We start from the raw sequence: 21,874 nt of genomic DNA, 5'->3' as shown, positions 1-21,874 counted from the left end.
GAACCTGAGCCTGCACAGACTGTGAAAAATAACAGTAAATGGGATAAGATGTTTACATGCCACAGTATTCCGTCTAAGATGATCATATCCCAGGCATTTTATCCAGGTTTCTCATAAACGGGATACAAGCTTTTTGGGTTATTGGAAACGGGATATGATGTTCATATGCCTTAACTCAAAAACAGAATACTTAAGTATCCAGAATAATAACGGGATATTGGTATGCACTAAACTGCTATGGTGAAAGCCCTTCTGAAGAAAGATCATCTAGATACTTCAGCTTTTAGCAATTTTTGGCCAATCTCCAACCTTCCATTCTTAAGCAGAATTCTGGAGAAATTGGTGTTCAAACAGCAAAAGTTCCAACTGTATTTAAAAATAAAAATAAAAATCCAATGTGCTTATTGTGACCAGCACAGAGACAGCCTTAGTTAAAGTAGTAAATTATTTTAGAGCCAACACAGATGCCAAACAGCTCTCTGTCCTTGTACTCTTAGATTTAAGTGCTGCATTTGACGATGTTGACCATGATGTCCTTCTGGACAGACTGGAGAGGTGGGTTGGCCTCTCCGGTTCTAAATTGGTTTTATACCTATTTAACCGGTCGAGAGTTTTGTGACCTTTGGTGAACATAACTCAGAGAAAATACATATCACGTGGCGTTCCACAAGTTTCGGGTTTGGGTCCGGTACTGTTCAGTTTATATATGTTACGCCTTGGCAGTGTTATCAGAAAGCACAGCATTGATTTTCACTGCTACACAGACGATACACAACTTTACATTTCTGTGTCAACAGAGGATTTTAGCTCCATGGATAAATTATTAGTGATTTAAATACTTGGTTGGCTCATAACTTCCTTCAGTTAAAGACCAAGGTACTTATTGTTGGAGCCAAAGCACAGAGAGAGAATCTAGCTGCAGCAGGGGTACTGACCAAGACCAGACAGAGAGCACACGGTTTAAAGATCTCTTACTGTAAAACATACAGAATGCTGCAGCACGGGTACTGACCAAGACCAGACAGAGAGCACACATTACACCGGTTTAAAGGTCTCTGTACTGTAAAACATATAGAATGCTGCAGCATGGGTACTGACCAAGACCAGACAGAGAGCAGGTTCCAATTGTAGAAATAGTTGCAGTGCTTTAAAACAAAAGCTCTAACTACTAAGAGATGTTGGTCCAAATTGCCAAGTCTTCTTGAAAGCGGTTTAACCTAACTTGTACAGGAAACGCAAATTATGTAGATTATTAACGTCTTTGCATTATAATCAACTCCTATTCGTCTGAAAGGAACGCAATATTCTGGATTGATACAATTATTAAATAGCATACAGTAACGAATAATAGCAACAATAAAATGCATCCAGTTTAGCTAAAAATATTATTTGCAATCCACATTGTTCTAGTTGGCTTCAACATGTAGGTATACATGTCTTTACACATCACAGTCGCACTTCTCCAGAAATATTTCATATGCGAGGCAGGTTCTCAATAGGCAAGATCATTTTGCCGTTGATATGGCGTTATAGGACTGAAACATTTAAATACATTTGAAGGAGCGTGGCTTTGGTAATCGGACCAGACGCGTTCTTTGAAAATGGGGATGGATATTTGAACACGCGAAATGAAGTATGCAGGTGGGTCATTCTACAAAAAGTGCCATAACCCTTTGATATTTTAGGTAGAAATTGTACACTAATATTGCCTTTTATAAGCCGTTTATATTATATTATTTATATTATTCATATAGACCACATGGAGAATGCAAGAAATCAGATTTTTTGGAATATTAATCAGATTATTTGGAATATTAATAAAGATTTGCTAATGTGCCAAAATTCTGCATTTTGACATGTCCCTCCGTGCACGCTCTGTGACTTCTAGGAATATTTGAATCCACTTAACCCCAACATGTCTCAAAGTGTTCACCATCATTGTAAAGCCCTAGTTATTTTGTAGCTTTGACAAAGTCATTTCGGGAATTTAATGATTTATTTCATGTGATTAGTGATTCATTTACGTCCCTGTTCTCATATTAAAATTATGAAATTATTCCTTTTTCAATATAATTTCTTTCAAAAGAGACATTGAAAATCATAGTGTAAAACCAGTTGAACTGGCTCTATTCTTTTTGGTAATTTTCTGGTGTTTTGTAGTCAAACTGAGCAGGTCGAGCATAACACGTCAACCCTTTACCCATTGATAGACAGGTTAGAATAGTTAACTAAAAATATATATATATATATATATTAAGCTTGCATTCAATTGCCACTCCCTGTTACACACAACAAGCTTTCATTCACCCTGTCACTTCTTGAGATGGAAAAACTCGTTTTTTTATTAAGTTGAACATGTGCTTCTTATGACAATGTTAAAATTAGGAGAAATCAAAAGTTCCACCAATTCAGTGGCTTTTGAGTGTAACGGCGCAGGTACAGTGTGTGAATTATACAAAAGCATGCGGGCAAAAACCTCTGGCACTCTGATGAGTAGACCATTTTAAAACCAATTTTAAAACCTTTTATTGATCGGTTGCTTGACTAATGCATGGCCATTAAAATATGCACAGACGCAGATGAACCAGACTTTGTTGTAGTAGGATAGCCTATTGATGGCCTGATTTTGAATGACATGAAACGTAAAGCAAGAAATTGTTATTATTATTATAGGAAAATAACTTAAACGTTTCTAAATACTAGGGTCACCGGCATCATCGCATCTCTCGACCCATGGTGGGCATATGGACACATGTCCATGGAGGGGGTTTTACGCACATCCAAAATAATAACAGGAACTGGATCAAATAATGTCCAATACATAGATAAAAAGGGAATGTCCGCTCACTGTTTTGCTGCTCACAAACATGGTTTAATAAAGCTTTGGTGATTAAGATGTACAAAAAATATATATATACATGGGCATTGCACCATGGCCACCGCTGACAAAATCCATGCTGTAATCATCTGCGTTTGGGAAAAGAGGTGATTTGAGTGGTTCTCAAATGTCCCCACCTGCCACCCCTCCCATCCCTGCGCAAACGAGCTGATGTTAGACAGGTAAATTGCCAACCCTGGTGCAAAAGGTGGAAAATGCCAGAGAGACAGTTTTTACAAGCCAAAATGACTAATTAACTAACTAACTGTTTGACAATAACCGCCTTGGCACCAGCTGAGAATAGAGCCAACAGAATCAATGTCACCAATCAATGCAATTATCAGGTGTGTCACAAAAATATAGTGCATAATAATAAGAGCAATTTGGAGAAGTATCTCTAAATCAAAGATATACTGTGAGTATTAAATGATGGTTGCCTAAAACGCTCCCGCCTGTCTTACTGCTTTGTGGGAAATTAGAAGAAATTGTTGTGATGTCTGTCTTTTCTTCATCTTTGTCTGTGATGTCAAGGGCCTCAGGTTCCAACTATAGAAATAGTTGTAGTGGATGAATCATTATCATGGGAGTATCAAAATACATATTTGGATTACATCATTTGAGTACAAACATTTCTACAAGTATTTTGTTATAGTTACTGTGTAAATTAAAAGGTAGTGATCAGATTACATTTACTTCAAACCCAAGGTTTCACCAAAAATATAACACGACTTTTGGGCTATTCATCACCCTAAAATTGTTACTTTCTATACTTTGTCGAAATTACACAAGAATGTTACAAAACCTCCAGAGCATGCTATTGTAGCGGGCATTGACGCAGTAACAGCCACTATTGTAGCGGGCATTAACGTAGTAACAGCCCCTTTATCAACTTTTGTTGACTTTTTTTATTAGACCACTCGCAGAACAGCTCCCCTCCTTAGGACACCAGCAGTATGATCTCTATTATTGAATCTCTTGATTCTCTCCCTGCGAATACTTAGTTACTTTTGATGTTGAATCGTTATACACGAATATTCCACACGAGGGCGGTATTGAAATCATGTAACATATAACACTTCTGCAACGTGACCCCTACCTTCCAGTGCATGTATTATAACATTTACTGAAATAGTACTCACACATGTTTAGAAACTATTCAATGTTTATAAATTATTTATTCATTCAGACCAAGAGTACTGCTGTGGGATCATCCATTGGCTCATAACTATGCTCATTTGTATGTGAAACAGTACTCAATACTCAAAAAAATATGTATTGCCTAACATTATTATATGGAAACGGTTCATTGATATTTTTGTTCTAAGGAGGGGTGATGAAAAACAGCTCCAGGCATTCCATGCTTTTCTTAACTCTTGTTCTGAGCACCTGAGATTTACTATGCAGTCTGGCACACGTCAAATCCGTTTCCTTGATCTTCTGATTTTGTGTGAGGATAATGTTCTGTACTCTGATCTATACAGGAAACCTACTGATCGTAACAGTTTGTAGAGGGCTGATAGCTGTTCCCTTGAAAAACAGTTTTTCCCTACAGCCAATTCTGTTGAATCAAAATAATTTACAAAAAACAATCAGATTTAGGCAGAAATATGGCTGAGATGCAAAGTAAATTCAAGGAGAGCGGGTACACAAATGGTCAGATCGAAAAGGAAAGAAGAAAATAAGCATTCTTACTACCTGCTATTTAGAGTGGGGCGGCGGGTAGCCTAGTGGTTAGCGCGTTGGCCTTGTAAGCGAAACGTGATATGATCGAGTCACGAACTGACAAGGTAAAACATCTGTCATTCTGCCCCTGAACAAGACCGCCAATGAAAATACAAATTTGTTCATAACTGACTTGCCTAGGTAAATATAGGTTAAAATCAAGAGCTCTGAACAAATTAAGGGACAACGTTTGCAAATATTGGCACATTCTGAGATCAGTAATGTGTTTTCTGACATGTTCTCACGGGACAGAAATCTCAGAGCACAATTGTTAAACTCTGATTTACCACCCAAAATGTAAATTGACAAAATTTACCACCTCTACCGGATGGAAACCACAAGTGCAATGGATGCGCTCAATGCAATGGCACTTACAAACGTAGATCCTTCTAACACCCCCAAATCAGCGAAACAAATCCCAATCCTTTATTGGAGGGGTAGGGAAACAAAACTCATTAATTGTGTAATGCAGTATAAATTTGACCTAATTTAAAAGTTATATACAGTTGAAGTCGGGAGTTTCCATACACTTAGGTTGGAGTCATTGAAACTGGTTTTTCAACCACTCCACAAATTCCTTGTTAACAAACTATAGTTTTGGCAAGTCGGTTAGGACATCTACTTTGTGCATGACACAAGTAATTTTTCCAACATTTGTTTACAGACAGATTTTTTCACTTGTAACTCACTGTATCACAATTCCAGTGGGTGAGGAGTTTACATACACTAAATTGACTGTGCCTTGAAACAGCTTTGAAAATTCCAGAAAATGATGTCTTGGCTTTAGAAGCTTCTGATAGGCTAATTGACATAATTTGAGTCAATTGGAGGTGTACCTGTGGATGTATTTCAAGGCCTACCTTCAAACTCGGTGCCTCTTTGCTTGACATTCTGGGAAAATAAAAATAAATCAGCCAAGACCTCAGAAAATAAATTGTAGACCTCCACAAGTCTGGTTAATATCTGGGAGCAATTTCCAAACGCCTGAAGGTACCATGTTCATCTGTACAAACAGTCCTCAAGTATATAGTCCTCAAGTATAAACCCCTTGGGACCACGCAGCTGTCATACCGCTCAGGAAGGAGACGTGTTCTGTCTCCTAGAGATGAACGTACTTTGGTGCGAAAAGTGCAAATCAATCCCAGAACAACAGCAAATGACATTGAGAAAATGCTGGAGGAAGCAGGTACAAAAGTATCTATTTCCACAGTAAAATAAGTTCTATATCGACATAACCTGAAAGGCCACTCAGCAAGGAAGAAGCCACTGCTCCAAAACCGCCATAGAAAAGCCAGACTGCGGTTTGAAACTGCACATGGGGACAAAGATCGTACTTTTTGGAGAAATTTCCTCTACTCTGATGAAACAAAAATAGACCTGTTTGGCCATAATGACCATCATTATGTTTGGAGGAAGGCTTGCAAGCCGAAGAACACCATCCCAACCGCTTTGCTACAGGAGGGACTGGTGCACTTCACAAAATAGATGGCATCATGAGGACGGAAAATTATGTGGATATATTGAAGCAACATCTCAAGACATCAGTCAGAGGTCAAAGCTTGGTCGCAAATGGGTCTTCCAAATGGACAATGACCCCAAGCATACTTCCAAAGTTGTGGCAAAATGGCTCATGGACAACAAAGTCAAGCTATTGGATTGGCCATCACAAAGCCCTGTCCTCAATCCCATAGAAAATTTGTGGGCAGAACTGAAAAAGCGTGTACGAGCTAGGAGGCCTACAACCCTGACAGTTACACCAGCTCTGTCAGGAGGAGTGGGCAAAATTCACCCAACTTATTGTAGGAAGCTTGTGGAAGGCTACCTGAAACGTTTGACCGAAGTTACACAATTTAAAGGCAATGCTACCAAATACTAATTGAGTGTATGTAAACTTCTGACCCACTGGGAATATGATGAAAGAAATAAAAGCTGAAATAAATCATTCTCTCTACTATTATTCTGACATTTCACATTCTTAAAATAAAGGGGGGATCCTAACTGACCTAAAACAGGGATTTTTTTTACTAGGACTAAATGTCAGGAATTGTGAAAAACAGAGATTAAATGTATTTGGCTAAGGTGTATGTAAACTTCCGACTTCAACTGTAGACCTTTGAGAATGCATACCCCCACCCTGTCACATGATGAAGACACCCCCCCCCCCTTAAAATATTTAGATGCACTATTGTAAAGTGGCTGTTCCACTGGATGTCATAAGGTGAATGCACCAATTTGTAAGTCGCTCTGGATAAGAGCGTCTGCTAAATGACTTAAATGTAAATGTAAATGTAAAGACAGAGTTTGTTCTGAATGACTCACCTTTATAAAGCAGGTTTAGGATAATGAGTTTCGTTTGCTCCGAGAAATTGCATAGCATTGTGTGTGTGTGGCTGTGGTGGGTAGATGTAAAAGTGCATTTGTGTTCATACATGTGCTTGTCTGTGAATGCTTTTGTGAAATGTCATCTTACTTGCACCAAGATAACCTCAAGTGTGTGTGTGCAGGAAGTAGTTGACAGAGAGAGAGGAAGAGATGCAGTGTCTCTGCTCTGAACTAAAATCAGCTCTGCCCAGTCCTATACAACAGGTGCCATGGAGTCCTCATTCTTAGTCATTGGGATCTCAGAAAGTGGAATTTGAGTGTTTAACTTCTACATCTGAATGAAGGGACAATATAGCATTGCCTTATTTGTATGTCTAATGTAGTTTTTAGTACAAATGATGATGTTAATCTAGTAAATCTGTTCCCAGGTATCCCTTGAATAAGGAGAGAGATGTAGTGTCTAAATGTATGGTATGAAATGATCATGTTATTTCCAAATACAATATCTATCTGGTCTTACTTGTGGTCAATTTGCAGTGTACAAATGATTATCATTATGTTCCGGCCCCATATTCACTCAGAAGTAAATCATCCCACGGCTGAATCAAGTTACCTCTGGTCTATAGTGAATATCCATTCCTGGTTGAAAATCACTGATTGTTTCTGCATATTTTCTTTATCCACTCAATGTGTCAAAAAGGACAGAACCGATGCTTATTAAAAAACGGTATTTATTAAGAATATGACTGCTATGACAGCTACTGGTAAATGGATCAAATTATACAGTCATATTTTTATTCCGTATACATACTGTATTCATGTGTGACATCACATACAAGTCTGTACTGGTCATCTTAAGTAGAGTGCCTGTAGTCTTATGAACATAGCTAATATTCAACTTAATTTGATTACCTTCATGTATGACAATGCATTCATTTCCTTGTTATTAAAAAAATATGTATACTCACATGTATGAATATAACACTGAGAACAAACATACTTGGAAAAAGTACTTGACAATAACTATCACTGTAAGGCAGCTATAGGTTTAAATGATTATAGGGCTGTGTAACCCAAATTAGTTTGATACATTTTACAGGGCACACCCTTCATTTCCACCTTAGCATGCAGTACAATCTCAGATATTATTCCAGATATTAGTGAGAAAAGCTTTATTCCTTTCAAACTCTTCTCAGGAAATGATAAATGATGAAACTGGCTTTGTGTTAGGTCTAAATGAAAGTAAAAAACTGTGACCACTGAACTCACTGAAGATATGTCAATTTAGGTCAGGTGGATAGAAACACAATCAAACAAAACAAAATGTGTTGCCCCTTTAGTATCCACATATTGTGACAAATATATTTGCAGATAGTCATGTTTTATTTCCCTTTTCAATCCTTTTCACAGAAGGAGGGTGTCATTCGGCTGGAAATCCTACCTTTGTCTTCTAAAAATAAAACGTATTATGTTCCTTACTTCTGTGAATGACCACTATGAGTGCTTTTGACAGACACAGCCTCAGCTCATCACTGTGTCCTTCCTTCTGGTTGTTGTACGGGATCTTGTGTGACTGTTGTACTGCAGCTGCTATAGCACAGAGTTGCGCAATATCAAGAGATTGTGCCATCCCAGAATTGAATGACAGTTTAATGGAATCTGCTTAGTATAAGGTATATTTCTTATGAAGATATAATGAAACCTGTCATGTTTTAAAGGTTGTTTTTTATATGTACCCTGTCCAATGTTGCTGTCAGATCATGTCTGAGAAACTCTACACAAGCTTCTCTAAAACTGAACAAGAGACAGTATTGATCCAGTTGTTAGATGGTAGACAAGAGAGCTCTTATCATTATGAGGAGGAGCTGTCCAATTCAAATCATTCATGTAAAAGGTTTATAGAAAAACATGGATCCCTCTGAAGGTCTTGAGTGCAAAGATTCAGAACCAAGGTCACCTAGTAAGTAGTCTAATGATCAAATGGGTTCTTCTCCTCACAATGGTAGACATTTGGTAAATGTTTCAGACTTTGATCTCCTCTTCCTCAGGGACGGCGTAAGGGGCTTTAGGCTGGCTGAGGGGTGAGGAGGAGGAGGAGGAGGCAGAATCGCTGCGATGACTCCTGGAGAAGGAGCCTCCCCCGTAGTGACGCGCCAGCATGTCAGCTGCTCTCTGGAACCTCTCAGCTTCCATGACTGGTTCTACCTGTGTAGGAGACCCCATAGATGCATCTGGCGTCTTAAGAGCCCTCTCATCCTCCTCCTCTCCCTCTGCCCACTCTGAGCTGCAAGAGCGCCCCCTGTTGTTCACATTCACTTTGAGCGGAGTGCTTGACATGGAAGGGTTTGATGAGCTTAGCATGGGGCTCTGCACAGCCAGCTCAAACACAGAGCTCTGCTCCTCCTCTTCCTCCTCTTCCCCCAACTCCCAGTTGTGATTGGGCATAGTGAGGCAACCGGGGCTGTCAATCATTCCCAGAACCTCACTCATGAGGGAGGGACCAAGGTCCACTGTGAATGAAGTGAAGGAGTCGGAGCGCGTTAGCGCAAAGCTGTTGTTGTCTGGGAGTGAGCCACAGCTAAAGTTCTGAGCGAACAGTCCGGTGCCATCCTGCAGGTGTTTATCAAGGCGGGAGTGCCGGGGTAGTGTGACGAAACCAGACTGCAGACCTTCAGACAGGAAGGAGACAAACATATTCAAATTTAGAACATTTTTAGAACAGTTCATGCCTTGAAAAAGTCCATTGCCTATTCTATTAATGCATCTACAGTATAATATCCAATTACTTTCATTAGTCAGATAAACCAACTATCAAATAAGTGCATTGAAAATCATGTCAGGGAGCCTTGCAGTTTGCCACTATCGCCAGAGGGTGACAGTATAAAACAAGCAAGGTGTTTAGAGTTTTCAGAGCACCAGCCCAACCCACACACATTCCACAGTGCCATGACTTCACTGGTTCCTGGTTCTGAATGCTCCCTGGGGGGGCTTGGTTTTATGCATAGTGGACAGTTCTCAGCCACTACTGAAAGAGAAGTGAGGGGAGGACCCAGAAAGATATATAAAGAGGATACCAGAGAGGGAAGAGAAAGGAACTTAACGTTTTTAAAAAGTTGATGACGTGGAGACTAGAAAAATAATGAGAGGAAAATAGGACAGGAGAGGAAAGAAAGAAGAGCTAAAGAAATGACCAGAATATACAAGTGAACATGTACATCACAGATCCCCCAGATCATCAAGCTCTCTGTGCCCTCTGTTGGTGCTCTTTATTTGGGTACATTCCATCTGAGTTGGGTAACTATTCCAGTGGCTGGGGGAATTCCAGACATCCCACATACTATTCTAAAAACCCTACCCCTGAACACACACACACAGTGTTGCTGTACCAGCAGTGATTTAAAAGGGAAATGAGTGTTGGGTTTATGCGGTGCAGTCAAGCAGCACACAAACACTAAAGATGACAGGAAATGCCCTCTCTGTATATTTCTCTCCCCAGCTGTGTTTGTTTGTGTTTATAGGTGTAATTGTGCACAGGTGTAACCAAGGTAATTGCAGATGACTCAGAAAAAAATAATCTGTTTGTTGACTGTTTGGTGATTTGAGAAGAGGAAATGGCAATCTCTGTGTGTGTGTGTGTGTGTGTGTGTGTGTGTGTGTGTGTGTGTGTGTGTGTGTGTGTGTGTGTGTGTGTGTGTGTGTGTGTGTGTGTGTGTGTGTGTGTGTGTGTGTGTGTGTGTGTGTGTGTGTGTGTGTGTGTGTGTGTGTGTGTGTGTGTGTGTGTGTGTGCAATATGTGCTTTTTCCCTTTACAGATGTTCTTACCGTAGCTGTAGAGGGAGGTATCTGGGGAGCTCTCTGAGCTGGGGAACAGCACCCTCTTGTAGCCGTTGGGCATGTCAATGTTCAGCTGGGGCAGTGAGATGGCGTTCTTGATGATGGGTGAGACAGGAGGCGGTGGGGGTGAAAGATCACGGGAACCAATCCTGGCACGGGGCACAGGGGACCGGCGTACATGCCTCAAGGTGCGGGAGAAGAAGCTGGTGGTCTTTGTGCTACTGGTGGGTGAATCGGGGCTCACTGGTTCCCCTTTGCCCCCATGGTTGCTAAGGAAGGAGGTGTCTCCAAACACATCGCCACCGCGACCCACGTGCATGGTGTGGCGGAAGTCTGGGAGCGGTGGGCTGATCATGTCCACGGAGAGTTCGCTCTTAAAGCGCCTCTTCCCCTGAGAGCCCGACACTAGGCCTTTAATTCCTGGCAGTTTTCCCAAACTCATGGTAGCAGAGATGAATACCCTTTAAATATAATTAATCACGGGGATAATAAATCCAGTAAGAAATCAGTCAACTTTTCCAATGTAAAAGGAGTGTTAAAAGACACTTAAACAACTTTCTGGATCCTTTAAAAAAAGAAAAACACAAATTGTGTGCTGAGAATGTGTGTAGAATACATTCTCCACACGGCAGCAAGTGCCAGCTATTCATCGAGCGTAAGCCTGCAGTTTGGCTTTAGGAAGTCCCACTGAAGTTTTCAGTTGAATGATGGTTATCTATTGGAGTCAGTCAACATTCAAAGCTATCTCTCTCAGGGCCAATTCTGTGCTTTAGAATGACTCCAGCCTCAAAGAGGCCTGTCCTCCTTCCCAGCAGCTTTCAGTCATGAGGAATAAAAAGAGGAGGAATGACACATCCCAGGGATTCTGGAATAACCACAGCCTATGTGGTCTGAGAGCTTGTAATCCACTAGGCTTTTTCCAGACGGTGGGTTTTTGAGTATCAGTTCAGAAAATATATCCAGTTGCGGCTATCAAATATATACTGACAGTGAAACATAACTCATCCAGTATTTGTGCAGTGAAAGAGTGAGAGAATACCAAGAGATGCTCATATTCTGTCCATCAGACAAAATACATTTCACTATTTTGAACTTGTGTTTCTGCTTGTGAACACTAACAGTATAAATATGATGCTCTCTCTGTTGGCAAGCTCATACCTGTGAACGTTTCTAGAGCTAAATCAATATTAGACGTGCACAACAATTTTATAATTAGGTCACTTAAATGCACCTTTCCCTTCAGCAACAAAAATATACAGGTCCTTAAACTTCCCTCTCAAAGTTAAGCAATGATGGCTTTACAAAAATAATATTCTTGTTCTTCTCTTTTTACGATCAGTCCAAACTGAAGTCTATACTTACCTCCTTTAAAATGAGCACCAATGTCTTCTGTCAAGGCTGGACAGCCAGCAGTGTTACCTAGAGACCCCTTTCTGTGAAAACCATCCAAGGTCTTGTTTACAAACAGTTAACGAACATCCCACCCGTCTAGACACTAATCACCTTGCCAGAGGTTTACGAGATCCTCGTAAAATGAGAAGAAATATTTATGTTTTCTGTAAACCTAGTTAAAATTCCTTCTCGACTTGGCACAGTACAGTAGATAGGAGTCAGGCTGTGTTATACATCTGAAAGTGGTTATGTTTAAGCTGCTTGGCCCTGTGTGCTCTGCCCAATAAAGTTGTTGGAGATTATAAATAACTTGTTAAGGAACTGTAATGGGATTGTGTCAGCTTTAAAACAACCTCTATTACCACTTCACAATCACCCAGTGCTTTCTCTTCTTACCACTACAGGTTTCAACACCAAGACAACACCAAGACAACAACTCTCACCAACCAGGTCACTTTAGATGTGGCTTATTGAGGAGTGACTCAATAGGCTGACACCTTTGATTGTCAGCTAATAATCTTCTCTAATGCACCTACACACATGAACACACTGCACTCAAATACCAAAACACACACTTGATACTTAGTCACTTAACTGACAACTCAGGTCCTGCCCGTTAGTGATGGAGGTTTCTAGGCTGCCGCAGGTCCCCTCAATCAAGTCCTTCTTCCCTTTAGATACAGTAAGTGTTTCCAGAAATTAATTTGTAATCCTGCTTTGAAACCGACCTCACCTTATACTCCCCTGTAATCAACAACTAAAATATCTCCAACCTGTCACTCACTAGCCGCTCAGTCGTTTTAGTATTCCCTCATAGAAGTTTAATCTTGAATGTACTGTCCACAGGGGTGTTCAGCTTTCAGTCCCTCTGAGACCCAGCAGAAAGAGCAGGGGGTCCGTTCACACATGTCGTCTCCACTAAAGCGCTTTATCTGCGTGTGGCACCACACAGTCCATGGGACATCCTGTCACTTCGCTCCCCTCTCACCGGGACTGTTGTTCTCTTTTATTCTTTGTTGTACAGTTCAGCAAATTTACCACAGGCCCGGGACACCAGGCATTTAGGGACAATGAAACACCATACAAAAAGGGATAATGCTTTTTTAAAAAGGCAATAGACTAAAGTGCAGTAATCCGTGCGACTGTTTTGTCTGTGTCTTGGAAGAAAAGGAGCTCCTCTGGGATTGGCTGTGTCCTGGATTAGCTTCTAATCCCTCTCTCCATTCCTCCCTCTCCTCTCTCGTTCTCTGCCTCCCACAATCCAGATAGTGTTTTGAGATACAGGTAAGTGGCTCCTCTCTCTTTCTTCATTGAGACCACGTCAGGGCTGCCTGGAGAAGACTTCACAGAGAGTTACAGAGTTAGAGAAAAGGCAACCATTAATAGGACTCACATAAATGGGGTCACATAAATGTGTCCGGTTGCTGAACATCTAGATTGACTTATTTTGGGAATGCTTCTTTTCCCCCAGTTTTGGCTCATGAGTCACTTCTTACGGCCAACAGGTCATAAAATGTTTGTTTTTTGGTATGTGAGTTGTTTTCCAAAATAAGAGAGCACCACGACACATTTTAGAGAGCCTTGCATGTCATTGCCAGTCTCCAAATGCAATATATCCATTTCAACAAGACCACTTCACACAGAGGTCTTTACAGTAGGGTTCAACTTGCGGTCCGCAGGTCAGGTGATTTTATTCGTCCTCCCGTTTTCTGAGCAAAAGAAAACATAAAAGACTGTAAAAACACCAGAAAATCAGCTAAGTGATTTTGGAAATCTGTTCCAAACTATTCCCAAGTACAACAGAGAGATGTGTGATTTAATTCAAATGTAATGTGATTATGTTTTGGTCAAACATGAACGTTTTTTCAGGCTTCTTGCAGTCAATTTGCAGTCTACAAATTATTTGTAATTATGTTCCGGGACTTTAACGGTTTTCTTTAGGTGAAGTCGAGGCGGACCAAAATGCAGCGTGGTTGTTATTCATTGTACTTTAATAAAGAAACTGTACACGAATAAACTAACAAAACAACAACCGTATGAAAATCTAAAACAGTCCTATCTGGTGCAAAACACAGAGACAGGAACAATCACCCACAAACACACAGTGAAACCCAGGCTACCTAAATATGGTTCCAAATCAGAGACAATGACTAACACCTGCCTCTGATTGAGAACCATATCAGGCCAGACATAGAAATAGACAAACAAGACATCCAACATAGAATGCCCACTCAGATCACACCCTGATCAACCAAAACATAGAAACATACAAAGCAAACTATGGTCAGGGTGTGACAGGGACCCTGACCATCCACTCGAGAAAATAAATCAGTCCGAGGCTGAATCTAGTTGGTGATCCCTGCTTTATAGAATCTTAATTGTTTAATTGTCAGGTTTGTCTCAAACCCTCTTAACTAAATTGACACCCTAGGAAGAATGCGGAATGACATAATTCTGTATTCTGGAGTTACAATATACCTCTAATTTTACACCACTAACTGTATTTAAGGCACTTCAGGACTGTGTAGGTACAAGGTAGCCATGTTTATGTAGGTCTACTCTAGTCTGCCATGTTCTTCCTGCATGCTGAGGAAGTGAACACCTAATTTAGCCCCGTGTGGCTTTGGCTGACTGCTCCACAGCGTCTCTGAGGATTAGTGTCACGGTCTGTCAGTGTGACGTGGTGTCTCATTTGGAGTACAGGGGTTAGAGTAGAGGCACCTGTGGCTGCTGCTACTCGGGCTTAGGATAGTGAGGGAAAGAAAGGGGGAAGGAGGACTGAGGATGTTTGTCTTTGGCGCCTGTACTGTTTCGTCTTCTCATTAACAATTAGCTGCAATTCAATTAAGAGGCTTATTAGTAATCTGCGACAGTAGCGTGCGAGTGACAGGGAGGAGGGACGGTCGATGCTGGCTGGTTGCCTGGTGCGTCAAAACCAATCTGTTGTAAGGGATGCCTGTCCTTGGCTAGTTGCCACTCCTATAGTTCACAGTGGGTGTCTCTGTCTCTTATAGCACCTCTGCAAGCTCTTCTAATCTCACACTAAATGTCTCCCTCCTTCTCCTACCCTGACATTTTACACGGCCCCATCTCTCCCTCTCTTTATCAGTACTTCCACAACTTTCTGTGAGCTTTTAGATGCCTCTGTGCTCATAAACCCTATACTGCAGACCAGGAATCCACTGCAGGCTCTTTATACAGTACATGGACTGGTTAAAGACTCACAGGGCTCTGCTAAACATTATATTTATTATTTAATTGTACCGGCACACATCCGTAAACAAGATGAGTTATGCCGCAAGGCTGGCGAGGGCAGCCTGTCTGATTGTATCTAAACTATGGGAGACATGGCGATCTGAAACTGTAATGGGAGCAGTGTGTGAGGGGAAGACAGCCGGGCGAGCTTCATTATGGCCGTCAAATAAAGGACCTAAAGCTCTGAATGGAAACACTTTTAATCTCCCTTTCTTGTAAATTGTTTCATTCTCTGTCAGTCTTTCCTTGCCTCTCTCTCTCTCTCTCTCTCTCTCTCTCTCTCTCTCTCTCTCTCTCTCTCTCTCTCTCTCTCTCTCTCTCTCTCTCTCTCTCTCTCTCTCTCTCTTTCTTTCTTTCTTTTCTTCTTTTCCCTCTCGGTGTCCTCCTGCTTGCCCAGTAAATGGGTTTAGTTTTCAGAGGAACAGCTGGTACCACAAAGCCTGCAAATTGCAGAACTGAGCTCTGCACTGGGACGGTCCTGCCACAGTGGGTCAGCTCTGAGGCTGCTTCCACTGGATAGTCCTGGTCCCTTTCAACCGCACCCGCGGGCCCTCCCCCCCTTCCAAAAAAAAAAGATTTATGAAAAAAAAAAAATTTGAAAGGAGGAAATCAGCTCCTAGTGATTTTAATTTTGTAAATCTATTTGCAGGTATTCCCACACATTATAGAGAGACACGTGACCATATACAAAATGTAAGCAACGTTTGAAATTATTTTGCTCAAGAAAAAATCGTCCCACAGCAGAATCTAGTTGATTATCCCAGTTTTAGAGCATTGCACCTCTCTCTCTCTCTCTCTCTCTCTCTCTCTCTCTCTCTCTCTCTTTTCTTCTTTTCCTTCGGTGTCCTCCCTCTTCAGTAAATGGGTTTAGTTTTCCTGGTACCACAAAGCCTGCAAATTGCAGAACTGAGCTCTGCACTGGGACGTCCTCAGTGGGTCATCCTGAGGCTGCTTCCACTCCTGGTCAAGCCCTTTCTTCCCCGCACCCCCGTTCGTCTTCCCTCCCCCTCCCTCCTAGTGATTTTAATTTTTGTAAATCTATTTGTAGTATTCCCACACATTTTGACCAGGTACATAAATCATGTACATGCGTTCCCTAGTTGATTATCCCCAGGCTGTGGGTTAAGACGCATGACTCCAAATACTGTCACTTAGTTTACGAGGATCTACTTTTGCGACGTGGCTATAGAAGGTCTGCCAGGTCCCCTAGTGGTGTGTGTGTGTGTGTGTGTGTGTGTGTGTGTGTGTGTGTGTGTGTGTGTGTGTGTGTGTGTGTGTGTGTGTGTGTGTGTGTGTGTGTGTGTGTGTGTGTGTGTGTGTGTGTGTGTGTGTGTGTGTGTGTGTGTGTGTGTGTGTGTGTGTACACATAGTCCTCCCTCCCCATAATTCCCTTGATGCACTAGATTGCAACATTTCAACACTGCATTGCCTAATGCTCAAATAAATCTCCAAAGATGTTCATTTGCCAACACTTTCTCTCGTCATTAACCAGTGTCTTCTTGACCATACTTACTGTATGTTAACACAACAGAGGGGAAATAAGTTAGACCAACAGTGGAGTGTAAATACATCCCTATTCCATTTCAATAGCAAGTTAGACACCAGACCAGAGAGTGTTTGCTCTCTAAACTTCCACATAGCAAACATCAGTAGAGGCCATTTACAGAAATGCCATCAGAAATGTTGCTCCCTTCTTGCTGCTCTCAGATCAGTTATTAGCAGAGTGATTGTGTGAGGTAAGCCTCACTATTCACTGGCCTGTGATGCTGGCAGGATCTCAGTACAGTTGTGCCATGACACACCAGCAGTAGCCAATTGATTTCACTTTTTCGAAGAATTGGGTTTATTGGAGTCCAATTGAAAGCCACAGAGATTTTAAGACACCTGTTTGTGAAATAATTAACCCCTATAGAATTTATATGAGAGAGCATAGAGTTAGAATTACATATTCAAAGTGTTACAGGACAATGAATTAGGCTTTTGGTTACTCTTGTTCTATTTACACATCATGCTGAATACTGGCAGTGGGCAGTCATTTCCTGATGTAGGGGTGCACACATTCAGAGGAAATCAATCAATGTTAATCAACTTGGACCTCATTTTGTAAGTTAACCCTGATTTACAGTTTCTTAAACATGTACATGCAGCCAAGATGAGTGGTCTGGTTTTAGGTTCATTCTACAGTATGCACCTGGGCGATGTTGAGAATGTAATTATGTAATGGGCCAGAAATTGGATTAGAGAAAGAAAATATCAAAACACAAACACAACTTTATCTCCCACAGAGGTTGGATTTCAAATTTCCAGAGCTTCCCTTGTTGGTGACACACACACGCACACAGACACTCACAATAAAACATTAATGCATAAGAGATGATGGTCACAGACTCCAAAATAATTCGCCTACCTTCCTGTAGCCTACTTGAAATTATAATCACTGAAACACATTAACAATGTGAATTTCTAATGATATTTTGGTAACTGGACTGGGAACATTCACTAAGTGGCGGTTGCGGTCACCTTGTGTACTGGTCCCTCTGTCCCCAGCTTTGCGCCACCATCAGCTCTCTCTCTCTCTACACATAATTATGCGCTCCAGGGACACAACGGATCCCAACTCCCGTCTAGAATATCCGACAGTCTACCTTGTCTCGTGGTAGAAATTTACTATACGTTACAGATTTGATACAACATTTAAGGGACTGATCAACGTGATTTATACCAGTAAATTACCCCCACCATCAGCAACTAAATTGAAAACAAATTGTTTCAATTTGTCTTTACTTTACAGTTTATTTATGCATTAGCCTATAATAATGTATCAGCAGTTAGGATACATATATGTGAATAAAGTCATTTCCATACGAAGTACAGACAGTGTAATAATTTATTCCGATATAATCTTACCATAAAATTCGCTGAAAGTTCGCTATCGCTCCATAAACTATAAAGGGAAAAGGTATATAGAAAATAGCATTTTCAATGTGTGCCATCCTTGTCTTCTTTGATATGCTTCGATGTAATTAAAAGGTTTCCAGTAAAGTCCATAATGTGCTGTGCAGAGCTGTTGCGATGCTGCTTAGAAATAGTTTCGCTGGAAGATGGGAAGCAGATACATGTTTGCGCCACAGGAACGTGAGCGACAAAACAGTTGTAAAATCAGGATTTGAATGACGCCTTCAACAAACGTTCACCGTAAAAAAAATCAATTGGGAGGAGACTTGGACGTCTTGTAACATTTATGCACAGTAATCGCTGTACTGTTGCAGCAGCAAGCGCCTTTATGATGCATACATTAATTGTATTTTCTTTTCTCAAATACAATGTGGTTGTTAATCAACTCCGGCTTTTAAATTCAATTGATACGTTCTCTTTATTTTAGTTCCTGAAGGATGTTTTTTAGTCCAATACAAAAACGTGCCACTAATTATTTGTACACTATTGAAAAAGGTGATATCTAGAACCTAAAATGGTTATTTGACTCTCCCCATAAGAGAACCCTTTGAAGAACCTTTTTCGGTTCCAGGTAGAACACTTTTGGGTTCCATGTAGAACTCTTTCCATAGAGGTATCTACATGGAATCCAAAAGGGTTCTACATGGAATCATAAAGGGTTCTTCCTGGAACCAAAAAGGGTTCTCCTATGAGGACACCCAAAGAACCATTTTGGAACCCTTTTTTCCCTAGATTGTAGGTCTTGATGTCTACAAAGCATTGCCATCCATCCCAGCCAGCAAGAGCTTGGAACAGGGAATTAGATGGGAGGGGGTTAGGGGGGGGGTGGGCGGGGGGTTGCACTGCTGGACACTCCAAATGGATACAGCCTCGTCAGGAATGCCCAAGAATCGACAAAGCTTTGATGTGCCAACAAATAGTTTCCAAATTCCAAAGTGGTTAGTGATTGGGCTAATCTTGTAAAACTCCTTGAGCCCTGGTGGCCTGGGCTGTTGGCTGTTTCTCAAAACATCAGGCGAACAGCAGGAAGGCAGGCAGCTCTGGAGTGTCTGGGGGGTCAATGTGCAACATTTCATGTCTGTCCCCAAAACACAAAACCACATACCACTGGGCTGAAGTTAGAAGGCAGAAAGAAGAGGGGGTGTAAGGATGTCAGACACCGAAGACACTCTGAGACCAGAACGATGAGGCATAGTTTGGAACTTGATTTCCCTTACTCATACAACCCTCTCTCAGTCAGCTCCCTCCCTCCCTCTTTTCCTTATTTTTTCTCCCTCACAATTTCCCACTCCACTCTATCCCAAGGAAAACAGTCTTGGGCTGAGTATGCCGGTTCTTCAACAAAAAAGAGCATGACAGTTTTGGACCCTGGACAGACATTGGTCCCTAAAGGATGGCAAGATTACAACCCCCTCTTTTACTCTTTCTCCCTCTCACACTTTCTCATACATATAATTAATTCCTCACACACTATTTGCCATTTTCCATCGCTCTCCTCTCTTTTTGTACCCTCTCAACTTTCTAATCCTCACCTTTTTAATCACCTTTTCTCATGCTCTCCCCTCCATGCTCTCATTCAGAATTAGAGATACTGATGTTCTGCAGCTGTTGTCAACAGGACCTGGTAGTCCTCATACATTTACAGAAGTCTGTCTGACCTCATCAGCCCCCAAATTCATCCTTTACACCCACTCCTCCTTCCCTCCTTCCCTCTCTCCATCCCTCCCTATTGGCTTCTGAGGTTCCGGCACATTCCCCTTCATGGGAAATGGATTTCTCCACTGATCACTTATTTCCCAGGCAACTATGAAAGCCTCTCCTGCCATTAGTCTCTATTTGTTCAGTTCTCCAGCTGCCAGGCCTTCCTGAAGTGGGCGTCAGTGAAACCACAGGCACATCCACGAACCCCAGAAGCCTTGGTGCAAAGTTGAAGTAAAATATGAACTGATGATCTGAGGGTGAGAACAAACAATATCCACATCGTTGGGATGTTCAGAATCACCCATGATATCATTGTACAGTGGCAAAGTCTGGCAATCTTATAGGACCGTTTTTATGGGATACTCTTTATGCTGGTTGAGGCATTGGCACATACAACACTGTTGTTCTAAAGTTTTGAGTGTAGACTTGACTGTCACAGAGTGAGGTCTGACTGATTCTGCGTAGTTTTTGGTGGCTGTGAAGTTTCTGTCCCCATGTTCTTCAGGTCCTGATCCCTCATGATGATATCGGTGCTCCCACTTGACCCACTTCACTCACAAACCAGTCAGCAGGCCAGAATCCAATCAACCACTTACAGAAGCAACTGAAGTCAGTCAAGGGTAAGTCAAGTTTAAGAATGCATAACACATACAGTAGTAACACATGGTAAATGGATACATAGATCAGTCAAATTATACAGAATAAAGGGTCTTGGTCTGCATGTCTATGCATTCTTTTTGCATTTCTATCTATTCCTTCATTTTCCTGTTTTAGGAAGTGCTATTACTAAACACTTCTTGTTTAGTAATTTATCCATACGTCTATGCTTTTCTTCATACACTCCTGTGTGATGTTGTGGCTCATTAGATCTGCCTCAGAGTAGCCTACAGTGGCTTCAAATCAAATCAAATCCAATTTTATTTGTCACATACACATGGTTAGCAGATGTTAATGCGAGTGTAGCGAAATGCTTGTGCTTCTAGTTCCGACAATGCAGTGATAACCAACAAGTAATCTAACTAACAATTCCAAAACTACTGTCTTATACACAGTGTAAGGGGATAAAGAATATGTACATAAGGATATATGAATGAGTGATGGTACAGAGCAGCATACAGTAGATGGTATCGAGTACAGTATATACATATGAGATGAGTATGTAGACAAAGTAGACAAAGTGGCATAGTTAAAGTGGCTAGTGATACATGTATTACATAAGGATGCAGTCGATGATGTAGAGTACAGTATATACGTATGCATATGAGATGAATAATGTAGGGTAAGTAACATTATATAAGGTAGCATTGTTTAAAGTGGCTAGTGATATATTTACATCATTTCCCATCAATTCCCATTATTAAAGTGGCTGGAGTTGGGTCAGTGTCAATGACAGTGTGTTGGCAGCAGCCACTCAATGTTAGTGGTGGCTGTTTAACAGTCTGATGGCCTTGAGATAGAAGCTGTTTTTCAGTCTCTCGGTCCCAGCTTTGATGCACCTGTACTGACCTCGCCTTCTGGATGATAGCGGGGTGAACAGGCAGTGGCTCGGGTGGTTGATGTCCTTGATGATCTTTATGGCCTTCCTGTAACATCGGGTGGTGTAGGTGTCCTGGAGGGCAGGTAGTTTGCCCCCAATGATGCGTTGTGCAGACCTCACTACCCTCTGAAGAGCCTTACGGTTGAGGGCGGAGCAGTTGCCATACCAGGCGGTGATACAGCCCGCCAGGATGCTCTCGATTGTGCATCTGTAGAAGTTTGTGAGTGCTTTTGGTGACAAGCCAAATTTCTTCAGCCTCCTGAGGTTGAAGAGGCGCTG

At 41.4% G+C, this 21,874-nt stretch overlaps 1 protein-coding gene across 1 annotated transcript; it reads right to left on the bottom strand.

Annotated features, from left to right (window-relative positions):
* Positions 1-7,636: 7,636 nt before the first annotated feature.
* Positions 7,637-18,568, bottom strand: LOC124000016 (cdc42 effector protein 1-like). Its single transcript, XM_046306097.1, has 3 exons — positions 18,310-18,568; positions 10,744-13,488; positions 7,637-9,591 (listed from the first exon to the last, which is right to left on the bottom strand). The coding sequence occupies exons 2-3, from the start codon at positions 11,195-11,197 to the stop codon at positions 8,945-8,947; spliced, it is 1,101 nt and encodes a 366-aa protein (XP_046162053.1). The 5' UTR covers positions 11,198-13,488; positions 18,310-18,568; the 3' UTR covers positions 7,637-8,944.
* Between the last annotated feature and the right edge of the window lie 3,306 nt (positions 18,569-21,874).

The sequence above is a fragment of the Oncorhynchus gorbuscha genome, linkage group LG16 (genome assembly GCF_021184085.1).
Source record: "Oncorhynchus gorbuscha isolate QuinsamMale2020 ecotype Even-year linkage group LG16, OgorEven_v1.0, whole genome shotgun sequence".
Lineage (NCBI taxonomy): Eukaryota > Metazoa > Chordata > Actinopteri > Salmoniformes > Salmonidae > Oncorhynchus > Oncorhynchus gorbuscha.
The sequence above is the reverse complement of the archived record's forward strand: the minus strand, read 5'-3'. Positions and strand labels throughout refer to the sequence as shown.

Coding starts and splice junctions, on each gene's coding strand:
- LOC124000016 (XM_046306097.1), bottom strand. CDS start 11,197: ATGAGTTTGGGAAAACTGCCAGGAATTAAAGGCCTAGTGTCGGGCTCT. Junction 9,592..10,743: donor TACCTCCCTCTACAGCTACG/GTAAGAACATCT, acceptor TCCTGTCTGAAG/GTCTGCAGTCTGGTTTCGTC.